This window comes from Vanacampus margaritifer, chromosome 6 (assembly GCF_051991255.1).
Source record: "Vanacampus margaritifer isolate UIUO_Vmar chromosome 6, RoL_Vmar_1.0, whole genome shotgun sequence".
Lineage (NCBI taxonomy): Eukaryota > Metazoa > Chordata > Actinopteri > Syngnathiformes > Syngnathidae > Vanacampus > Vanacampus margaritifer.
Window position 1 is genome coordinate 15050933 of NC_135437.1, and position 15629 is coordinate 15066561.

At 42.1% G+C, this 15629-nt stretch overlaps 1 protein-coding gene across 2 annotated transcripts in view; it reads right to left on the reverse strand.

Moving 5' to 3' along the window:
* Positions 1-11344: 11344 nt before the first annotated feature.
* The window catches only part of tmtc3 (transmembrane O-mannosyltransferase targeting cadherins 3), a 53357-nt gene continuing 49072 nt past the window's right edge, over positions 11345-15629 (reverse strand). For both annotated transcript variants that reach the window (XM_077567390.1, XM_077567389.1), the window contains one exon: positions 11345-14482. In XM_077567390.1, the coding sequence (XP_077423516.1) occupies positions 13695-14482 (788 nt within the window). In that variant the 3' untranslated portion in view covers positions 11345-13694. The remainder of the gene's footprint in view (positions 14483-15629) is intronic.

The following is a 15629-nucleotide window of genomic DNA, read 5'->3' on the forward strand; positions in this document are numbered from 1 at the left end:
TTCTTCTTTGGAACCTTTGAACATTGGGCCAGTCCAAGATAAACATGCAAAAGGGCACCTGAGAGAACCCCTACACGGATGTTTGTCTTAGCCTGGAATTTAGCAGTTGCTGGATTTGGAACACAGCACCACAAAAAAACATCTGCAACAAAAGAAAACGCACTAAAACAGGCCAAGGAGGACCAAAGTTACAAAACCCTCCGTCACAAATGAAAAGCCCCTGTATCAGACCAAAACCTCCTGAAACAATCGACGGGTCAAAATCACAAAAGGCAACGCCTGCAACAGACCAAAAGCACCTGCAAAGAACCAAGGACAAAAACACCTGAAATAAACCAATTACCCAAAACCACCTGCAACAGAAAAGGAAACAAAAGTACAAAATCAACTGCAATGGACCAATGACCAAAACTGTGAAACCATCTGCAACAGATTAAAACAAAAACAAACAAAAAACCTGAAACAGACTAACAACCAAAACAACCTGCAACGGACCAATGATCAAAACCATCTGCAGTGGAGGACCAAACCCACAAAAAACATCTGCAACAGACCAAAAGCTCCTTCAGTGGATCAAGGACCAAAAACACAAAACTATCTTCTGTGTACCAAAACCATCTGCAAAGAACAAAGAACCAAAATCCTATGTAAAGAACCAAGGACCAAAACCACTTGTAAAGAACCAAGGACCAAAACCATCTGCAAAGAGCAAAAGACCAAAACCGCCTGTAAAGAACCAAGGACCAAAACTATCTGCAAAAAGCAAAGGACCAAAACCACCTGCAATGGACCAATGAGCAAAACCGTCTGCAAAGAGCAAAGGACCAAAACCACTTGTGAAAAACCAAGGACCAAAACCATCTGCAAAGAGCAAAAGACCAAAACCATGTGCAAAAGGCAAAGGACCAAAACCACCTGTAAAGAACCAGGGACTAAAACCATATGCAAAGAGCAAAGGACCAAAACCACTTGTGAAGAACCAAGGACCAAAACCATCTGCAAAAAGCAAAGGACCAAAACCACCTGCAATGGACCAATGAGCAAAACCGTCTGCAAAGAGCAAAGGACCAAAACCACTTGTGAAAAACCAAGGACCAAAACCATCTGCAAAGAGCAAAAGACCAAAATCATGTGCAAAAGGCAAAGGACCAAAACCACATGTAAAGAACCAGGGACTAAAACCATATGCAAAGAGCAAAGGACCAAAACCACTTGTGAAGAACCAAGGACCAAAACCATCTGCAAAGAGCAAAAGACCAAAACCACCTGCAAAGAGCAAAGGACCAAAACCACCTGTAAAGAACCAAGGACCAAAACCACCTGCAAAGAGCAAAGGACCAAAACCACTTGTGAAGAACCAAGGACCAAAACCATCTGCAAAAAGCAAAAGACCAAAAACCCCTATAAAGAACCAAGGACCAAAACATCTGCAAAGAGCAAAAGACCAAAACCATGTGCAAAAGGGAAAGGACCAAAACCACCTGTAAAGAACCAAGGACCAAAACCACCTGTAAAGAACCAAGGACCAAAACCACCTGCAAAGAGCAAAAGACCAAAAACCCCTGTAAAGAACCAAGGACCAAAACATCTGCAAAGAGCAAAAGACCAAAAACCCCTGTAAAGAACCAAGGACCAAAACATCTGCAAAGAGCAAAAGACCAAAACCGCCTGTAAAGAGCAAAAGACCAAAACCACCTGCAAAGAGCAAAGGACCAAAACCACCTGAATATCAATGACCTTGTTTGGGCTGTAACCTTCCAAACCCCACCCACAACACAGAACAAGGACTACAACCACGTGCAACAGACCAAGGACTATTCAATTAGAGAAACAGGGACCAAAACAAACCAAGAAACAAACAAGCAAACCGCTGAAATGGACAAATGACAAAAAACACTTGCAACAGACCCAGAACAAAACCCCCAATCTCCAAAAAAAACAAAAAACAAAGTCCTAATCACGAATGCAGACCAATTGTAATTGAGAATGTGAGAAAAGAGAAGAAGGTAAACTTTTTGTTTTTGTTAGCTGTGCTAGCAAGCACATGACCATGTTTGGAACGCAACTCCACGCTTGGATTCGTCAAAGCTGCCAGTGCAGAGAATCCTTCAGGGTCCGCACAGACTGGAGCTTGTGCCAGGCCCTCAGGACCACCGGCCTTTGTGAGTCTTCATGAGAAGTGACTGAGCGTCAAAACATTTGGGAAATGTGTGCTGCATGTCGCCGACATAAATCAAGACAGGTTTTCTCCAAGTGCAGCTGAGAGCCTCCAGTGTGTCTTTGATGATTCATCAAACGTTTATGTAAAGTTTGACCAAATCTTCTTTGATGTTTACAAAGACACTTCCGTTAGCCGTGTGGAAGACTAATTAAGACGCGGTTGTACAATAAGCACATTGAAAGTTGTCATGAAAATTCCCCATTAGAAAGTCCGACATTGCCTGTTGATGTTACATTATTTTAGATCTGAGGAATTGTCTTTGATGTTTAAAAATGTACATTAAGATTCATTGAAAGTTAAGTGCTATTACTTTAGCCAGTTCACACTTGTATTTGTGATGTTTTAAGTTGATTTGTCTTTGTTTACCAAAACACTTCTAGCGGATAGAAGAAGTCTTCACACCCCTGTTCAAATGCCATTTTTTCATATATATATATAAAAAGAGATTACGGTAATTACAAAACATTACAAGCAACAAAAAACGTATTCCATTCTGTGACACTGACTTCATTGGAAAAAAAAAGAGACATATTTTTGAGAATGGAAATAAAAATAAACAACTGGCAAATGTTGCAAAGCACACCCGCTTCTGTGTTCAAAAGAATTATAATGATATTGACTCATGTTAAAACTCACACACTGTCATTTACGGCCGGGGATGCCAAATATGCTTCGTAATCCGAAGGTCTGGCAGCGAATGAGCTTTTGAAGAGAGTAATCAGACACCTGCTGCCATTTCCAGTCCCTCCCATTAACCCCAAGTAACCCACTATAATCATATTGGCCACACTTGTTAGTAATTTTGAGAATGCAGTTAAAAAGTCAAAGGAAGCGCCTGTGTGTGTGTTTAGAGGCAACAGGAAATAGTAAATGCTTTTGTGCCCCGTGAGCTGGATTTGAGAAAACAAGAACAAGTTTTTTTTTTTTTTTAATATAATTGTATTTGGGTTTGGAACATTGAGTTCAAATAGCAGCCAGTTTCTCAAACAATGTGACAACAGCCCACTTCGACAGAATCGATTTATACACACTATTCGCAGGGTCCCATTTTGCGTGAGGGAAATATTGCAACATGCAACATGTATAACCAATGGGAGTGAATGTATGTACTTGACATGACATCCAAAATTCCACGTCGACAAAATATTTGCGGGCTATGAAAGATGGCCGTTCGCCCCGGGCATCTTTCCCTCCAATATGCACTTAACATGTACACAACCACCCTCCAAACTCTGTTGCCCCCCCAAAAAAAGTACATGAAATATGGCTGTTGGGGGCCCAAAATGAAATCTTGCTTGAGGCCACAACTTGGTCAGAAATCAGATCATTCACTGCTTTATTGACAGTTAAGTGTGAGTTGATGTTAAAAGTCAACATTAATTTTTTTAACTTTGCATTAGTGGTGACAGATTTTATTGTTATTAATCTTCTGTGAAGGAGATGACATTTAGCAAATCGAGTTCATGTTCTTTAATGAGAGTCTCACTTAAGTGTGAGTCATCGTCACACTTTTGTACCTCCGGAATTGTTTTAAAGGAACCCCGAGTATAATGACAAGTTTGATCTATATGATTTATTTGGCTACTAGCATAACTACGAGGTTACATTTTCAAAAATCTTTTCCAGTTGAATACATCTTGTAGAAACTTTATTCGTATATATTGTCGTTTACGTTGCAACGCGTTCTCTGCTAGTAAAATGGCGGCAAGGTAAGCCTCGTAGCGTTCTTAAATGTGATCGGGAGAGGTCTCGAGAGCACGGCGTGGGGGAGGGGGACTCTCCTGATCACATGTTGTGACTTTAGGAACGCTACGAGGCTTACCTTAAACCCGTTTTGGGATTGCTGGCAGAGAGTGAGTGGCCATTTTACGTCACTACGCAGAGAATGCGTTGCGACGTACATGCAAATAAAGTTTCTACAAAATGCATTTAAAAAAAAAATAAAAAAATGTCACCATACATGTTCATAACAATATTAAGTGTTGAATATATCCCTGACTTTGGAGGACACTAATTTAGTCACTTGGCATGCATTTCAAATGAACGGTCAACGGTTCTCGTGAATAACGAAAAATAGTTTTGAGATCAGTGATGTAGCGGCAACTTCGGTTGAAATCGCTCATGGGGCAAACTAGACAGATTACAATTTGACGAACATTTAAATTGTCTTCCTATTTGACCTGAAAGACCCCCTTTTTGTGCTCTAATCCGGTTGTGGCTTCTCTTCTTTGGCGGAGAAGCACAGTGTTGGGCTTGGATGCGTTGTTAAGCGATGTCTGCCCTCTAGTGGTGAACACTGTTGTTACAAGTTCTAATTTGTCTTTGATATTGACAAATAAGAAAAAATTGAAAAAATAAGTTACGCGATGTAAAAATATTGATTATATATATTTATTTCATTCCAGCTTTTAGATTCCGCTTTCAATAACTCCAGCATGAAAGCGGAAAACACCACTCAGCACGTTGATCTAAAATTGCAATAACTTTTTATTGACCGTCAATATTTTGTTTTGTTTGAAATTCAGAACACAGTTGTGTCTTTCAAGTCTTTATTCATTCCAAATATTTGGCTGCACTGTGTTGCAAGTGTGAGGAAAAAAATAAGTTTTGTTGTTGTTCAAAGCGGCCCCCTGAAGCTCAAAGTACAGCGTGTTAACGTTATTGATGAGACCTCAAAGCAGTGAAAAAGACAAAAGTGCACTTTAAAGAACGCTCAGATAAACTCACTCGTGCACGTGTGCACAAACACACTGCCATCTTATGAAAGTAGACACGGGGGCGGGGGGGTGCGGCAGACTACATAACCAATTCAACAAAAGATGACTGCCAAATCGAATGAGTTCAAAGGAACTGAGCGCTAAAAGGAAAAGGGGGTCTTCAAAGCAGCACATAGCGTCCACTTGTTCTTTTGTTGATGTATTTTTTTTACTTGTTTAAAAAATAGTAACCACCCCGGCACTTAGAACTTCAACATAGGTATCATAACATTCATGACATCATATGTGAACACATGATAGATTGAAGCACATCACATGCAGTTTACATCCATTAAATGATCACATACTTTATAGTCATACTTCATTGATGAATGACCTTGTCTCATAAACGTCTCTTTTATGTGAAAGCGCTTCGACTCCGTTTGGCATAAACCCGGTAACCAACACAAAAAAAAAAAAATCATAAATTAAAAGCAGCATATTTGCAAAGTAGAGCGCATACAGTAGCTGGCATCGCGCCATATGCATCTTTCACATTTTGGGATGAATCAGGGAAAGAAAGGTCACTCCTCTTCAAACAAGGCATTAGCATAAGATATACTTTTACGACAGTGATAGCTTCCATGTGCACACCGCTCTGCCTGCATCATTGGAAACAGCTGGGAGTGGGCTTCTGTTCGCAACAATGCTCATGACGGCCAGCAGCACCCGACCCAAAGAAAAAGCCCCGTGCTCAGATCATCACGAGGATTTTTTCTCCCATTTTTGTGTCTTCTTGCGTATTTCATGGCGTTCCTGCACAACCCGACTGGCCGATGCATTTTTGGAGCTGATCGAGACCCTGAGCATCTGACGGTTCCTAGCCGGGGAAAATACCGCTGTGATGGAGCAACCACCCAAATCTGGGACACACTAAAAGGCAATCTTTTTCAACATGAAAATTCTTCGCCGAAGAATCTTTCGAGGAGTGCCTGAAGGTGTCGTAGACTCCAGGGGAATTACTACAAAGAATAGTAGTAGTTTGAAATCGTTTTATGACACCAATCCTGGAACTTTTCTGACACACCTCGTACAAAACGAGGATAAAGTGAGTGTCATATGTGGCGTGCAAGTGACAAATTTATCCAACAGGAGGAACGGATTAAATGATGTTATTCATTTGCAAATGTCTGCTCTTGTTGGCGCGAGCTAATCCTGGACCAGATGCGTACGAGTGGCGTCCAATCACAACGTCTAATCGTCTAGCAGTTCCGCCTCTTCCCACATGGACGCTGTCTTTTGTTGAAGGCCACACAAACGTGGAGTATCAAATGCTAGTGATGAGCAGGGGGCTCATTCCAAACACATGCGCTCCTCGCGCAGCACATGTTCACAGAAACGCTCACTCGAGGCGTCAAACATTTGTCTTTCATTGACACGTACTGCATGCAACAAACAACGCGAAAAGACAGCAATATCAGTCATGGTGAGACCAATGTTGCTCATATTAATCACAATGGTAATGTGTCTCCGTTTGTCTTCAGACAGCATCCGGTCCAAACCATTTTTGGGCCACGTCTAGCTTTCTTCTTTATTTGTCATGCATGTTAAATTGTTTGCATGGATTTGGAGGGATTTTAAAGACTTGTCTCGCGCACATGGACACAACCAACAGCATATCGTTGGAATGCCGAGGGAAATCCAATAGAGCAACGAATTCCTCCTGATTGTTCATTATGCGGCCAAAGTAAACTTGACACCAAAGTAAGTGTTTCCCAGCCTTTTATGAGCCCGGCACATATTAGATTTGACATGAGGAAACTCACATAGCGCTCTACCTAAGAAAAACAGAGGAGAAGCGGCAGTAAAACAAACCAAAATACAGATGTAAGGCAAAAGGCTATAGTTGTAAAATTGTTTGTGGTTTAACCAAATCGGAGCGTGTTAAAAATAAATCTTGAATCCAGATTTGAACATTTCCACAGAGGGTGTCAATCTAATTTCCACTGTGAGGCCACTCCAGAGTGCTTCAGTATGGATAGAGCGCTCTTGAACCAATCTTGCTGACTTTTTTTTTAATCTCTCAGTCACCAAAAGACCAGAATGTTGTAAGCATAAAGCTCCGATTTAGTCATGTGGATCATTTCCTGCTTTCCTTCTCATGACACGGCACAGTGTTTGGGAATCACTGATCTTAAGGCCAACCTAAAGAAACTGACTACCCAGAAAAAGTACGAACAAAAGGCATCCAGCAAAGACTGTGGAGACTGAAAAACGTCCCCTGCCTGTCACATTGCTCATCAACTCTGTTGTGGAGTAGATCTTCTCCGCGTGTTCGTTTTCTTTCGGGTTGTGAGAATGTTGGTTATCTGGATACAGGCTGGAGATCGATGAACAGTTCCTTCAAAGCTTTTATTTCTACAGAATATTCCGGGCACAAGTGAGTTACAGACAATGGCTGTAGCCTCTCACAAGTGCGAAGATTACAGAGGATTTACAATATTCTTATACGATCTTGAAGGGCGGTACCACACAGTTTCCAGTAAACAGTTCAACCGGAGTAGACCGGACGTGAGATAAAACTCAAGGACATCATTCAAACCCAAAGCCCATTTGAGGAATAGAGGAGGTTATTCAGTCATGACTGCACCTGGCAGAAATTGCGATAACACTCACGAGGATACATCCGCAGAACAAAGCTCTACTGAGGAAATTAAAACAGTTATGACTAAATCTGGGCAGAAGATACATTTCAACGCCCAAACCCTAAAAGCAAAAACGGACGAGCTCACTGCGAATATCCATCATCTACGTAAATATCGGACCATCTGTGCCATAAGCTATCACAGAGACATGGTTGGACAATAACGTCATGTTAAGTGAGATACGACCCATCAGGTTCTCTGTGGTCAGGAGTGACCCAAGACCACACTTGGAAGACCCTTGGGGTAGGGTCTGTCTACTCATCCCAGAAAAGTATTTTCACAAAATGGTAGTGACAGTTTCTAACCAGAGAGTTGTCGCAGATAGAATTTTGACATCATAAGCATGTGGGACTGTCCCGATTTTAGAGCTACTGTACGCTATGGGACTGTCAAAGATGCTCGCTCTCTCACACTGGGAAGTCTGACCACAATGTGGTTTTCCTGCAGCGTATATATCAGAAGCTCCTGCTGAGAGAGCAGCCCCAAGAACATGGAGTAATGATGACTATTATAGCCCTGCGGCGTTCTTTTGATTGCACAAACTTTTAACAGTTAAAAACAATATCTGATTACATAAATTTCTGTGGAGACAAGAACACTCTTTCCCAAACAACACGATCCAAAAAGCAAGGAATCAGGAAGACGCAGCCAAAAGGGACTTACAGACAAAATAGATCAAAAGACAAATACAGCTGGATAATAGGGGTGGGAATCTCTGAATGTCTCAAGATTCGATTCAGAATAGATTTTCGATTAAGAACCATTTTTTCTTCAAAATGATCTGATTGACAATGATTTTTTCTTCCATCTATAGATGTGCAAGGAATTGTAATGATCTACTCCAGTCTGACTCGCTAATGCTAATTAGCTCGGTACTCGCGGCACTTATCACTCAAAGGAACGGCTCTACATTGCAAAAAACAACTTTTGTTGGAATAACTTGATCGTGACTTTTTCCTTCTACGCTCTAATGTGGCTACAACTTAACAGTGTATTGGACCGCGTGGAACCACACTGCCCCTCAGTGGCCAAATCGGGTACAACATGAACAGCGCTCCAAATAAAAAGGCACACACAGACAAGGGCAAGACAGTATAAAATAATTTAAATAAAAGCGATTTTGGGACATTTAAAATCGATTCTGAACCATACTAAATGAAAATCGCGATTCTTATGAGAACCGATTTTTTGGCCCACCCCTACTGTATGAGTAGCTACAGATACAAGGGTCAGGCAACCCTGGTGTCAAAGCAACTCCTGTTTGACATTTACACTGCCTCATTTGCTCAGAACATTCTTCCCTCCACATTCAAATGCAGTGAGGTTTTCTCACAATCTATCGCGATTCCAAGACATGAAATTCATGACATCATATGTGAACACATGATAGATTGAAGCACATCACACGCAGTTTACATCGATTAAATTATCACATACTTTATAGTCATACTTCATTGAATAATGACCTTGTCTCTAAATATAAACGTCTCTTTTATGTGAAAGCACTTCGACTCCGTTTGGCATAAACCCGGTAACCAACACAAAAAAAACACATTCATAAATCAAAAGCAGCATATTTGCTAAGTAGAGCGCATACAGTAGCTGGCATCGCGCCATGCATTGCGCCGTATGCATTGCGCCATATGCATCTTTCACATTTTGGGATAAATGTGGGAAAGAAAGGTCACTCTTCTTCAAACAAGGCATTAGCATAAGATATACTTTTACAACATATAAGCCATGCATGGAACAACACAACTACATCAATAACGTGACAACAAAACTATAACACATAGCACAACTAAACCAAGAATCAAAATACAACTAATTGTGTGTTGAATGTATGTGAATAGTCATTAAAAGTGCGTGAACTTCGGCGCTTGGAATGTTGCAGATGTGCAGACGACAAAGAGGGTGAATCACCTCACGGGCTTCGCTGACATTTTTGCCCCAAAGAAAAATACTTGTGTGAACCTTGTGTGAAAGTCACTGGAAATAAAAAACATGTTGCACCACAGCAAGGTGCAAAAAGGTTTATCTTAAGAATGTGGATTTTGGGACCGAGCTGGTCTTCAGGACTTGGCTTTTAGGGACTTGATTGGTCCTATAAGGATTTGGCATTTTGGGACTTGGTTGGTCTTAAGAACATGTTTTTGGCAACTATTGGGGCCTGGCTTTTAGCGACCTGGTTAGTCTTAAGGTCTTGACTTTCAATGACTTGATTGCTCCTAAGGACCAGGCATTTTGGGACCTGGTTGGTCTTAAGGACATGGGTTTTCGTGACCTGGCTGTTCTGAAGGACCTTATTTTATGGATTTGTTCGGTCTTACGGACCTGGTTGATCTTGAGGACCTGCTTTTTTAGGGACTTGGGAGCTCACAAGTACCTGATTGTTCTTCAGGACCTGGGTTTAGGGTTCTGGTTGATCTTGGAAGTCTTGCTTCCAGGGGCCAGGATGGTCTTCTGGACTTGGCTTTTAGGGTCTTGACTGGTCTCAATGACCTCCCTTTGGAACTTGGACTTAAAACGTGGTGTTAAGAGACTTAAGTGTTTCAGACCTGCGTTTAGGGAATCGCGCCAAAGGACTTCTGATGTGGGACATTAATCACAACACTTCTGAGCATAACTGCAGTAACAAAATGTCAAACTACACCGCTACAGTAACACATGTAACAACATAACTGTCAAAACTACCGTAACAAGATATGTAACGACAACTACAGTAACACATACTGCACCAAACTACAGTAACAACATGACGCACATCGGGGTCAAACTGCCAGCGAACGTAGCATTTGCCAAGGGCAGTAATTGATGAGATTTCTTGCCGTCTTTTTTACGTGTCGGTGTTACGTTTAGCGCCTGCGCTTTCGCCCAGCTAGCAAGGCGCCATCTTAAGGGGTCGTGTTTGCTCAAAGTTCAGAAAGAAAGGCCGTCTTGTTGACATACGGTCAAAGTTGTGTTGATGCATGTTGACCATCTGCTCTCTTCAATGTGCCTTTCATCAGGCCTCCCTTGGGTTGCCAGGCAAACAGACACACAAAACTTTCAAAACATCCAAAATATTTCTTTCATATTCTGACTCACATGTTTAACACTTGTCTGTCACTGTGACGCAAAGCTGAAAAACAACTGTGGTCAAGTTATTTTAACATTTGTACTTTAAAAAAAAAAGAAGTGGTTTCTGTTTAATAAAGTACAATGTTACAGTTGAACGGTTAGAATGTTAATAAAAAATTCAGGAATGGATCACTTGTCATTTCATTTTCTCCTGTGTGAAGAATTGTGTGTACGCAACGGACATCTGATCGACAGTTGAAAAAGATGCAAAGTAGCTCGACAAAATTGGAACAAAAATGAAGAGGCCCACTCTGCGCTTGTCATCGTCTTGCTAGAGGCGAGGCGTTAAATCACTCCACATTTATTTGAGGCACACAAACAGAAAAGCGGGAGGTCACCCGTGGTAGCAAACACGCATGATTGACAGGCCGAAAAGCCAACAGCAACATTGCTTCCACTTCAGGACGGTCCTCCAGGAGCAGACCGCCACCAAACACAAACTGATCAAATATCATGGAGGGACTCAACAAGCATAGTTTAAATTTAGGGTTATATGATAGTGTTGGGGTTTCAAGTGAGGGTAATGTTTCAAATTAGTTTCAAGTCCGCACTACGGATTAAAATTAAGTGTTCAAGCCAGAAACAGGGTTTTAAACAAAGAGTCAAGCAAATTATCATTTCATTTTATTTAACCACCACCGGAAATCGAATTGCAACAAATAATCTGAAAAAGAAAATCAGCCACATGACAGTCATAAAGTAATAAAATCAAATCGTACCATCTTCTGTTTTAACACTGACAGTGTAACAACTGAAAGCGGGGTGGGTGGGAGTAGATGACATCACGATTATAGTCACAGTTTGCATACAAAAACAAGAATAAATAATGACCATACAATCTTTGAATACTTTCAGGGCTGCCAATTAACCAACAGTGTCGCACACACAAAGTATTGCACGGTGGGGTTGTGGGGGGGAGGGGGATGGTGGGTGACGTGGCTGTCGCATTAGCGTTAGCTTAGCGCGGAGAGCAACAATAGTGCTAATGGCAACGACGGGAAGGCAGGAAACTCGGCGGGAAATCAATACAGATTAGTGGTGTTGAGGCGGAGGATGTTTTGCTCCATTTCAGGGCGAGGCCTTCATCATCTTCATCCTCAACCTCGTGGTCACTTCCTGTAATTGTGCTCCCACTTTGTGCGCGTGTGTTGAAAGTGGGTCACGAAAAAACAACATCCAGTGGTTAACGACCAACTTGTGCTTCTTCTTGACAACCTACGCAGACAGACGCCTTCATGTTGCTCTGGCTTGTGACGATTAGTTTTGGGGCCCCCCCAGAAATTTGGAAAAAAATTACACCCATCTAAAGCCATTTTCACCTAAAAAGAAAGAAAATCTGCCACTTGTGTTTTGAAGCAGCCTTTTTCGGTTTTCATCCATTTTCTAGTCATCAATCACAAACTGGACCTGCAGACTTGGTCTGCCCGCTATCAAACTTTAAGCACGTACACTAGACAGAAGGATGATGCCAAGTTGTAAAGAATGACTTTTCATCATTGTATGTGGGCGGAGCATGGCGGCAAAGTTTTGTGACTTGCCAACGGTCCAGTGAGGCATCCCAGAAGTTTTGGAAAATTCAGCCCCCGAAGCCTGTTTCTGAATTTGCTAGGCATGTCTATCATGAGTAGAAAGACAGGGGCAATGGAAGTCTGCCATTTTGGTTTGAAACGGCTATTTTGTCTTCTTGAAAAATGGGCGACTCTTAGGCCATAAAACAGAACATTTGCTAGCGTCGCAAATGTTCAGCCCTCAGTGGGGTACAAAGAGATTTCGTTTAATTGCTTCCACATTTGAAGTATGTATACTAGACAGATGATTGATGCCAATTTAAATAAAAAAAAATCTTGTTTTCATCATGCGTGTATGTTTGTGGAGGATTGTAGGAGAAAGTTCAGTAGTGCATTCCAGACGTTTTGGAAAATTCCACCTCTGAAGCTAATTTCACCCCATAAACATGACAAGTATAGAATGTCCATCTTGAGTAGGATGAGCAAAAAGCCTCAAGAGGCCATAACCGAAAACATTCAGAAAGTCTCATGAGTTAGAAGCGGCCATTTTATCCAATTCCCGGAAGACTTTGTCTAGGGCTTTTGTCGATTGCTAGTTAATTTGAAGCACATCGCAAACAGATGGGAAATAAAAAACACTACTTCTCGTCATTACACGTAGGCTGAAATTTAACGACTTGACATAAAACAGAACAGCAATGAAGCTTTGCAGACATTTTGTGTGATCAAGTTTGAAGAGATTTACAGGTGGCCCCTATTTCTGCCCAGACAAATTCAGGTAACAGCTGCACTTTCAGCTTTAGTTGCTGAGTGCACACATTTCCTCACATTGTGGCCCTTGAATAGACGCATTAGCGTCAACTTGTGCTTATCCTTGACAACGTTCATGTTTCCCTTTTTGAATTAAGCGGCGTGAACCCCATCTACAGTATTTATATATTTTTTTCTTTCTGTCAAGCCAATCCTCAGCTAACTGCTGAAAACTCACGTTTTCGTGCTTTTTGTGTTCTAGTTGTCACAAGATGGCGCCAAAACACTGTCTGATAGGAAAGTAGTACAGTCTCGGTGTAAAGAAAGTCTGTTCAGTAGCTAAGTTGAGCCTGAGTTGATAGTGGAAGTTACAAAGAGTCTTTGTCGCAGGTGCTTGTACAAGTGCAGATCTGCTTTTTGAACCGTAATGTCAATAGATGAATTTGAAATGGTTATAGTGTTGTGAGATAATAGCTTGTGGTATAATAATGGTTCAAAAATATATAGGAAATTATTCGCATTCAGGGGCGTCAATTACTTGTCGGAGTTCCGATCCCCTGCGGGGTTTTACAGTAACTGGGAGAAAAACTGTGAATAACAAGGGAAGGAAAAGTCTGATATATATATAAAAGAAATTCTGTGTAAAAAATAGTCACCGCTCTTAAAAAAACAAAAAACAAAAGGGAGACTGCAGTCAATTGCCGCTTAAAATGCGCTCAATCTCCTCCAGTCTCTTCAAGGCGGCAGCGCGCTTTTGTTCGATGTTGCTCGTCTGCTCGGCGGATTTGGCCGCAGTCCGTCTGACGGGCTGGCCGGAATCCAGCTTAGACTGCTCGGGTTCTGCGGAGGATTTCCTCGCATTCTTTTCGCCGCGGGGAGTCTGCCTTTCCTCCTCCTCCTCCTCCACTGTTGCCGGCTTCTCCTCCGCCACGAGGGGCTGCCCTGCGGCGCTCATGGCCGCCATCTTGCCCCTGACGATGTTGAGATGGCGCCGCACGTACTCCTCGTGCGGCGCCAGCGCCAGCGTCTCTTCCAGGCACCGCTCGGCCCGTGGAAGGTCCCGCTCCTCAAAGTAGACCACGCACAGGTTGTGCTTGCCCTGCACGTTGCTCGGGTCCATCTGCAGGATGCGCTGGAAGCAGGCCTTGGCGCCGGCCGTGTCCTTCTTGTGATTCATGAGGATGTCGCCTTTGAGGATTAGGCCCTTGATGTGCTCTGGGTGGTGGCGCAGCAACTCGTCCAGCACGGGCAGCGCGTCCAGCTCGCGGCGCGACTGTGAGTAGAGCAGCGCCAGGTTGAAAAGCGCCGAGCGGAAGCCCGACTGCAGCTCGATGGCCTTGTGCATCCAGCGCTCCGCCGCCGCGTTCTCCTCCGCGTCCATGGCGAGCATGCCCAAGTTGAAGTAACCGTTTGCGTCGTCCGGCTCCTCCTCCACGTAGGCCAGGAAGCGGCGGTTGGCCTCGGGCCAAAATTTGGGCTCGCCTGGGGATTGGGGAAAAAGGCATTGGCCATAAGTGTCATAAAGGGGAACCTTGGCTTACGAGTGCCAATTTAGATATTTGAGATATGAGCTGTTACTTAGTTGATTTTTGGCTTTGAAACAATACAAGTACCTCTTTGTGTACCCCTTTGTAACTTGAAAATTGCATTCTACTACATTGCAATGTTGAGTTGAATTAAATTCAAACAGTGATTTCAATCAAATATTTTCACGTCAAACCCAAATATTTTTAATACTGATCAAAAAACAAAACAAAAACATTAAATTAATATACAGTATATACTGTTCTAATACTTTTGAAGGTAAGTGCATGTGTCTTTTCTTCCATAACTTATGCCACCACTAGTTTATGCAAATAAAGGCCTGCCCTACCTGCGGTTGAGTAAATGAACAGCCTTCAGAAGCATATCGTTGCCAGAATGAGCGTGAGAAAGCCACTTCCAGTTTGCTACTACAACATGACGAGCATGCCGGCAAACTTTGGTTGAACTTCCATTTGTCATCTGGCTTGTCATCCAAGGTAGTGAGCGCTAACAATGCTAACAATAGGCCACTTAGCGCCACACAAGCCTCCAATTGACCGTGTTCCAATTGTACTTATGAGTGTCATGACAAATATGCAAAGGGAAGGAACACTTCCAGAAGGTCTTCAATTTATTTAGAACATACAAATGTTAAAGACTTTGATGAGAAAATTTATTTTTCTTATCTCTTTGACTGCCAGACGTTTTCAGAAACGGGTTGTCGCCAGTGCCAACCGATTTAAGCATTTTGACTGATCTTTCAAGGTCCACAGAAAATGTTGTGTTTGGACTATGGAAATACATACTACCAAATGAAAGATTCGACTCTCATCTTTCATCAGAAAAAAAAAGTTTGTTTCTACCTTATTCCGTTCTTCAGTAATCAACAATAGAAAATGGTTACTTTCACCGAAATTCTCTGTTTTGAAACAAAAAGCAGAGAAAAAGAGCTTTTTGTGAAACAATGTTATTTCATGCACTCTAGTGAATTGTACACTTCTTTTTGTCCATAAATGATGCCACAAACACCTAAATAGTGCTTTACTTCGGTAAAACACTTTCACCAAAAATGAAAAAGTGTTTTTAGTTTGCAAAATACGTTTAT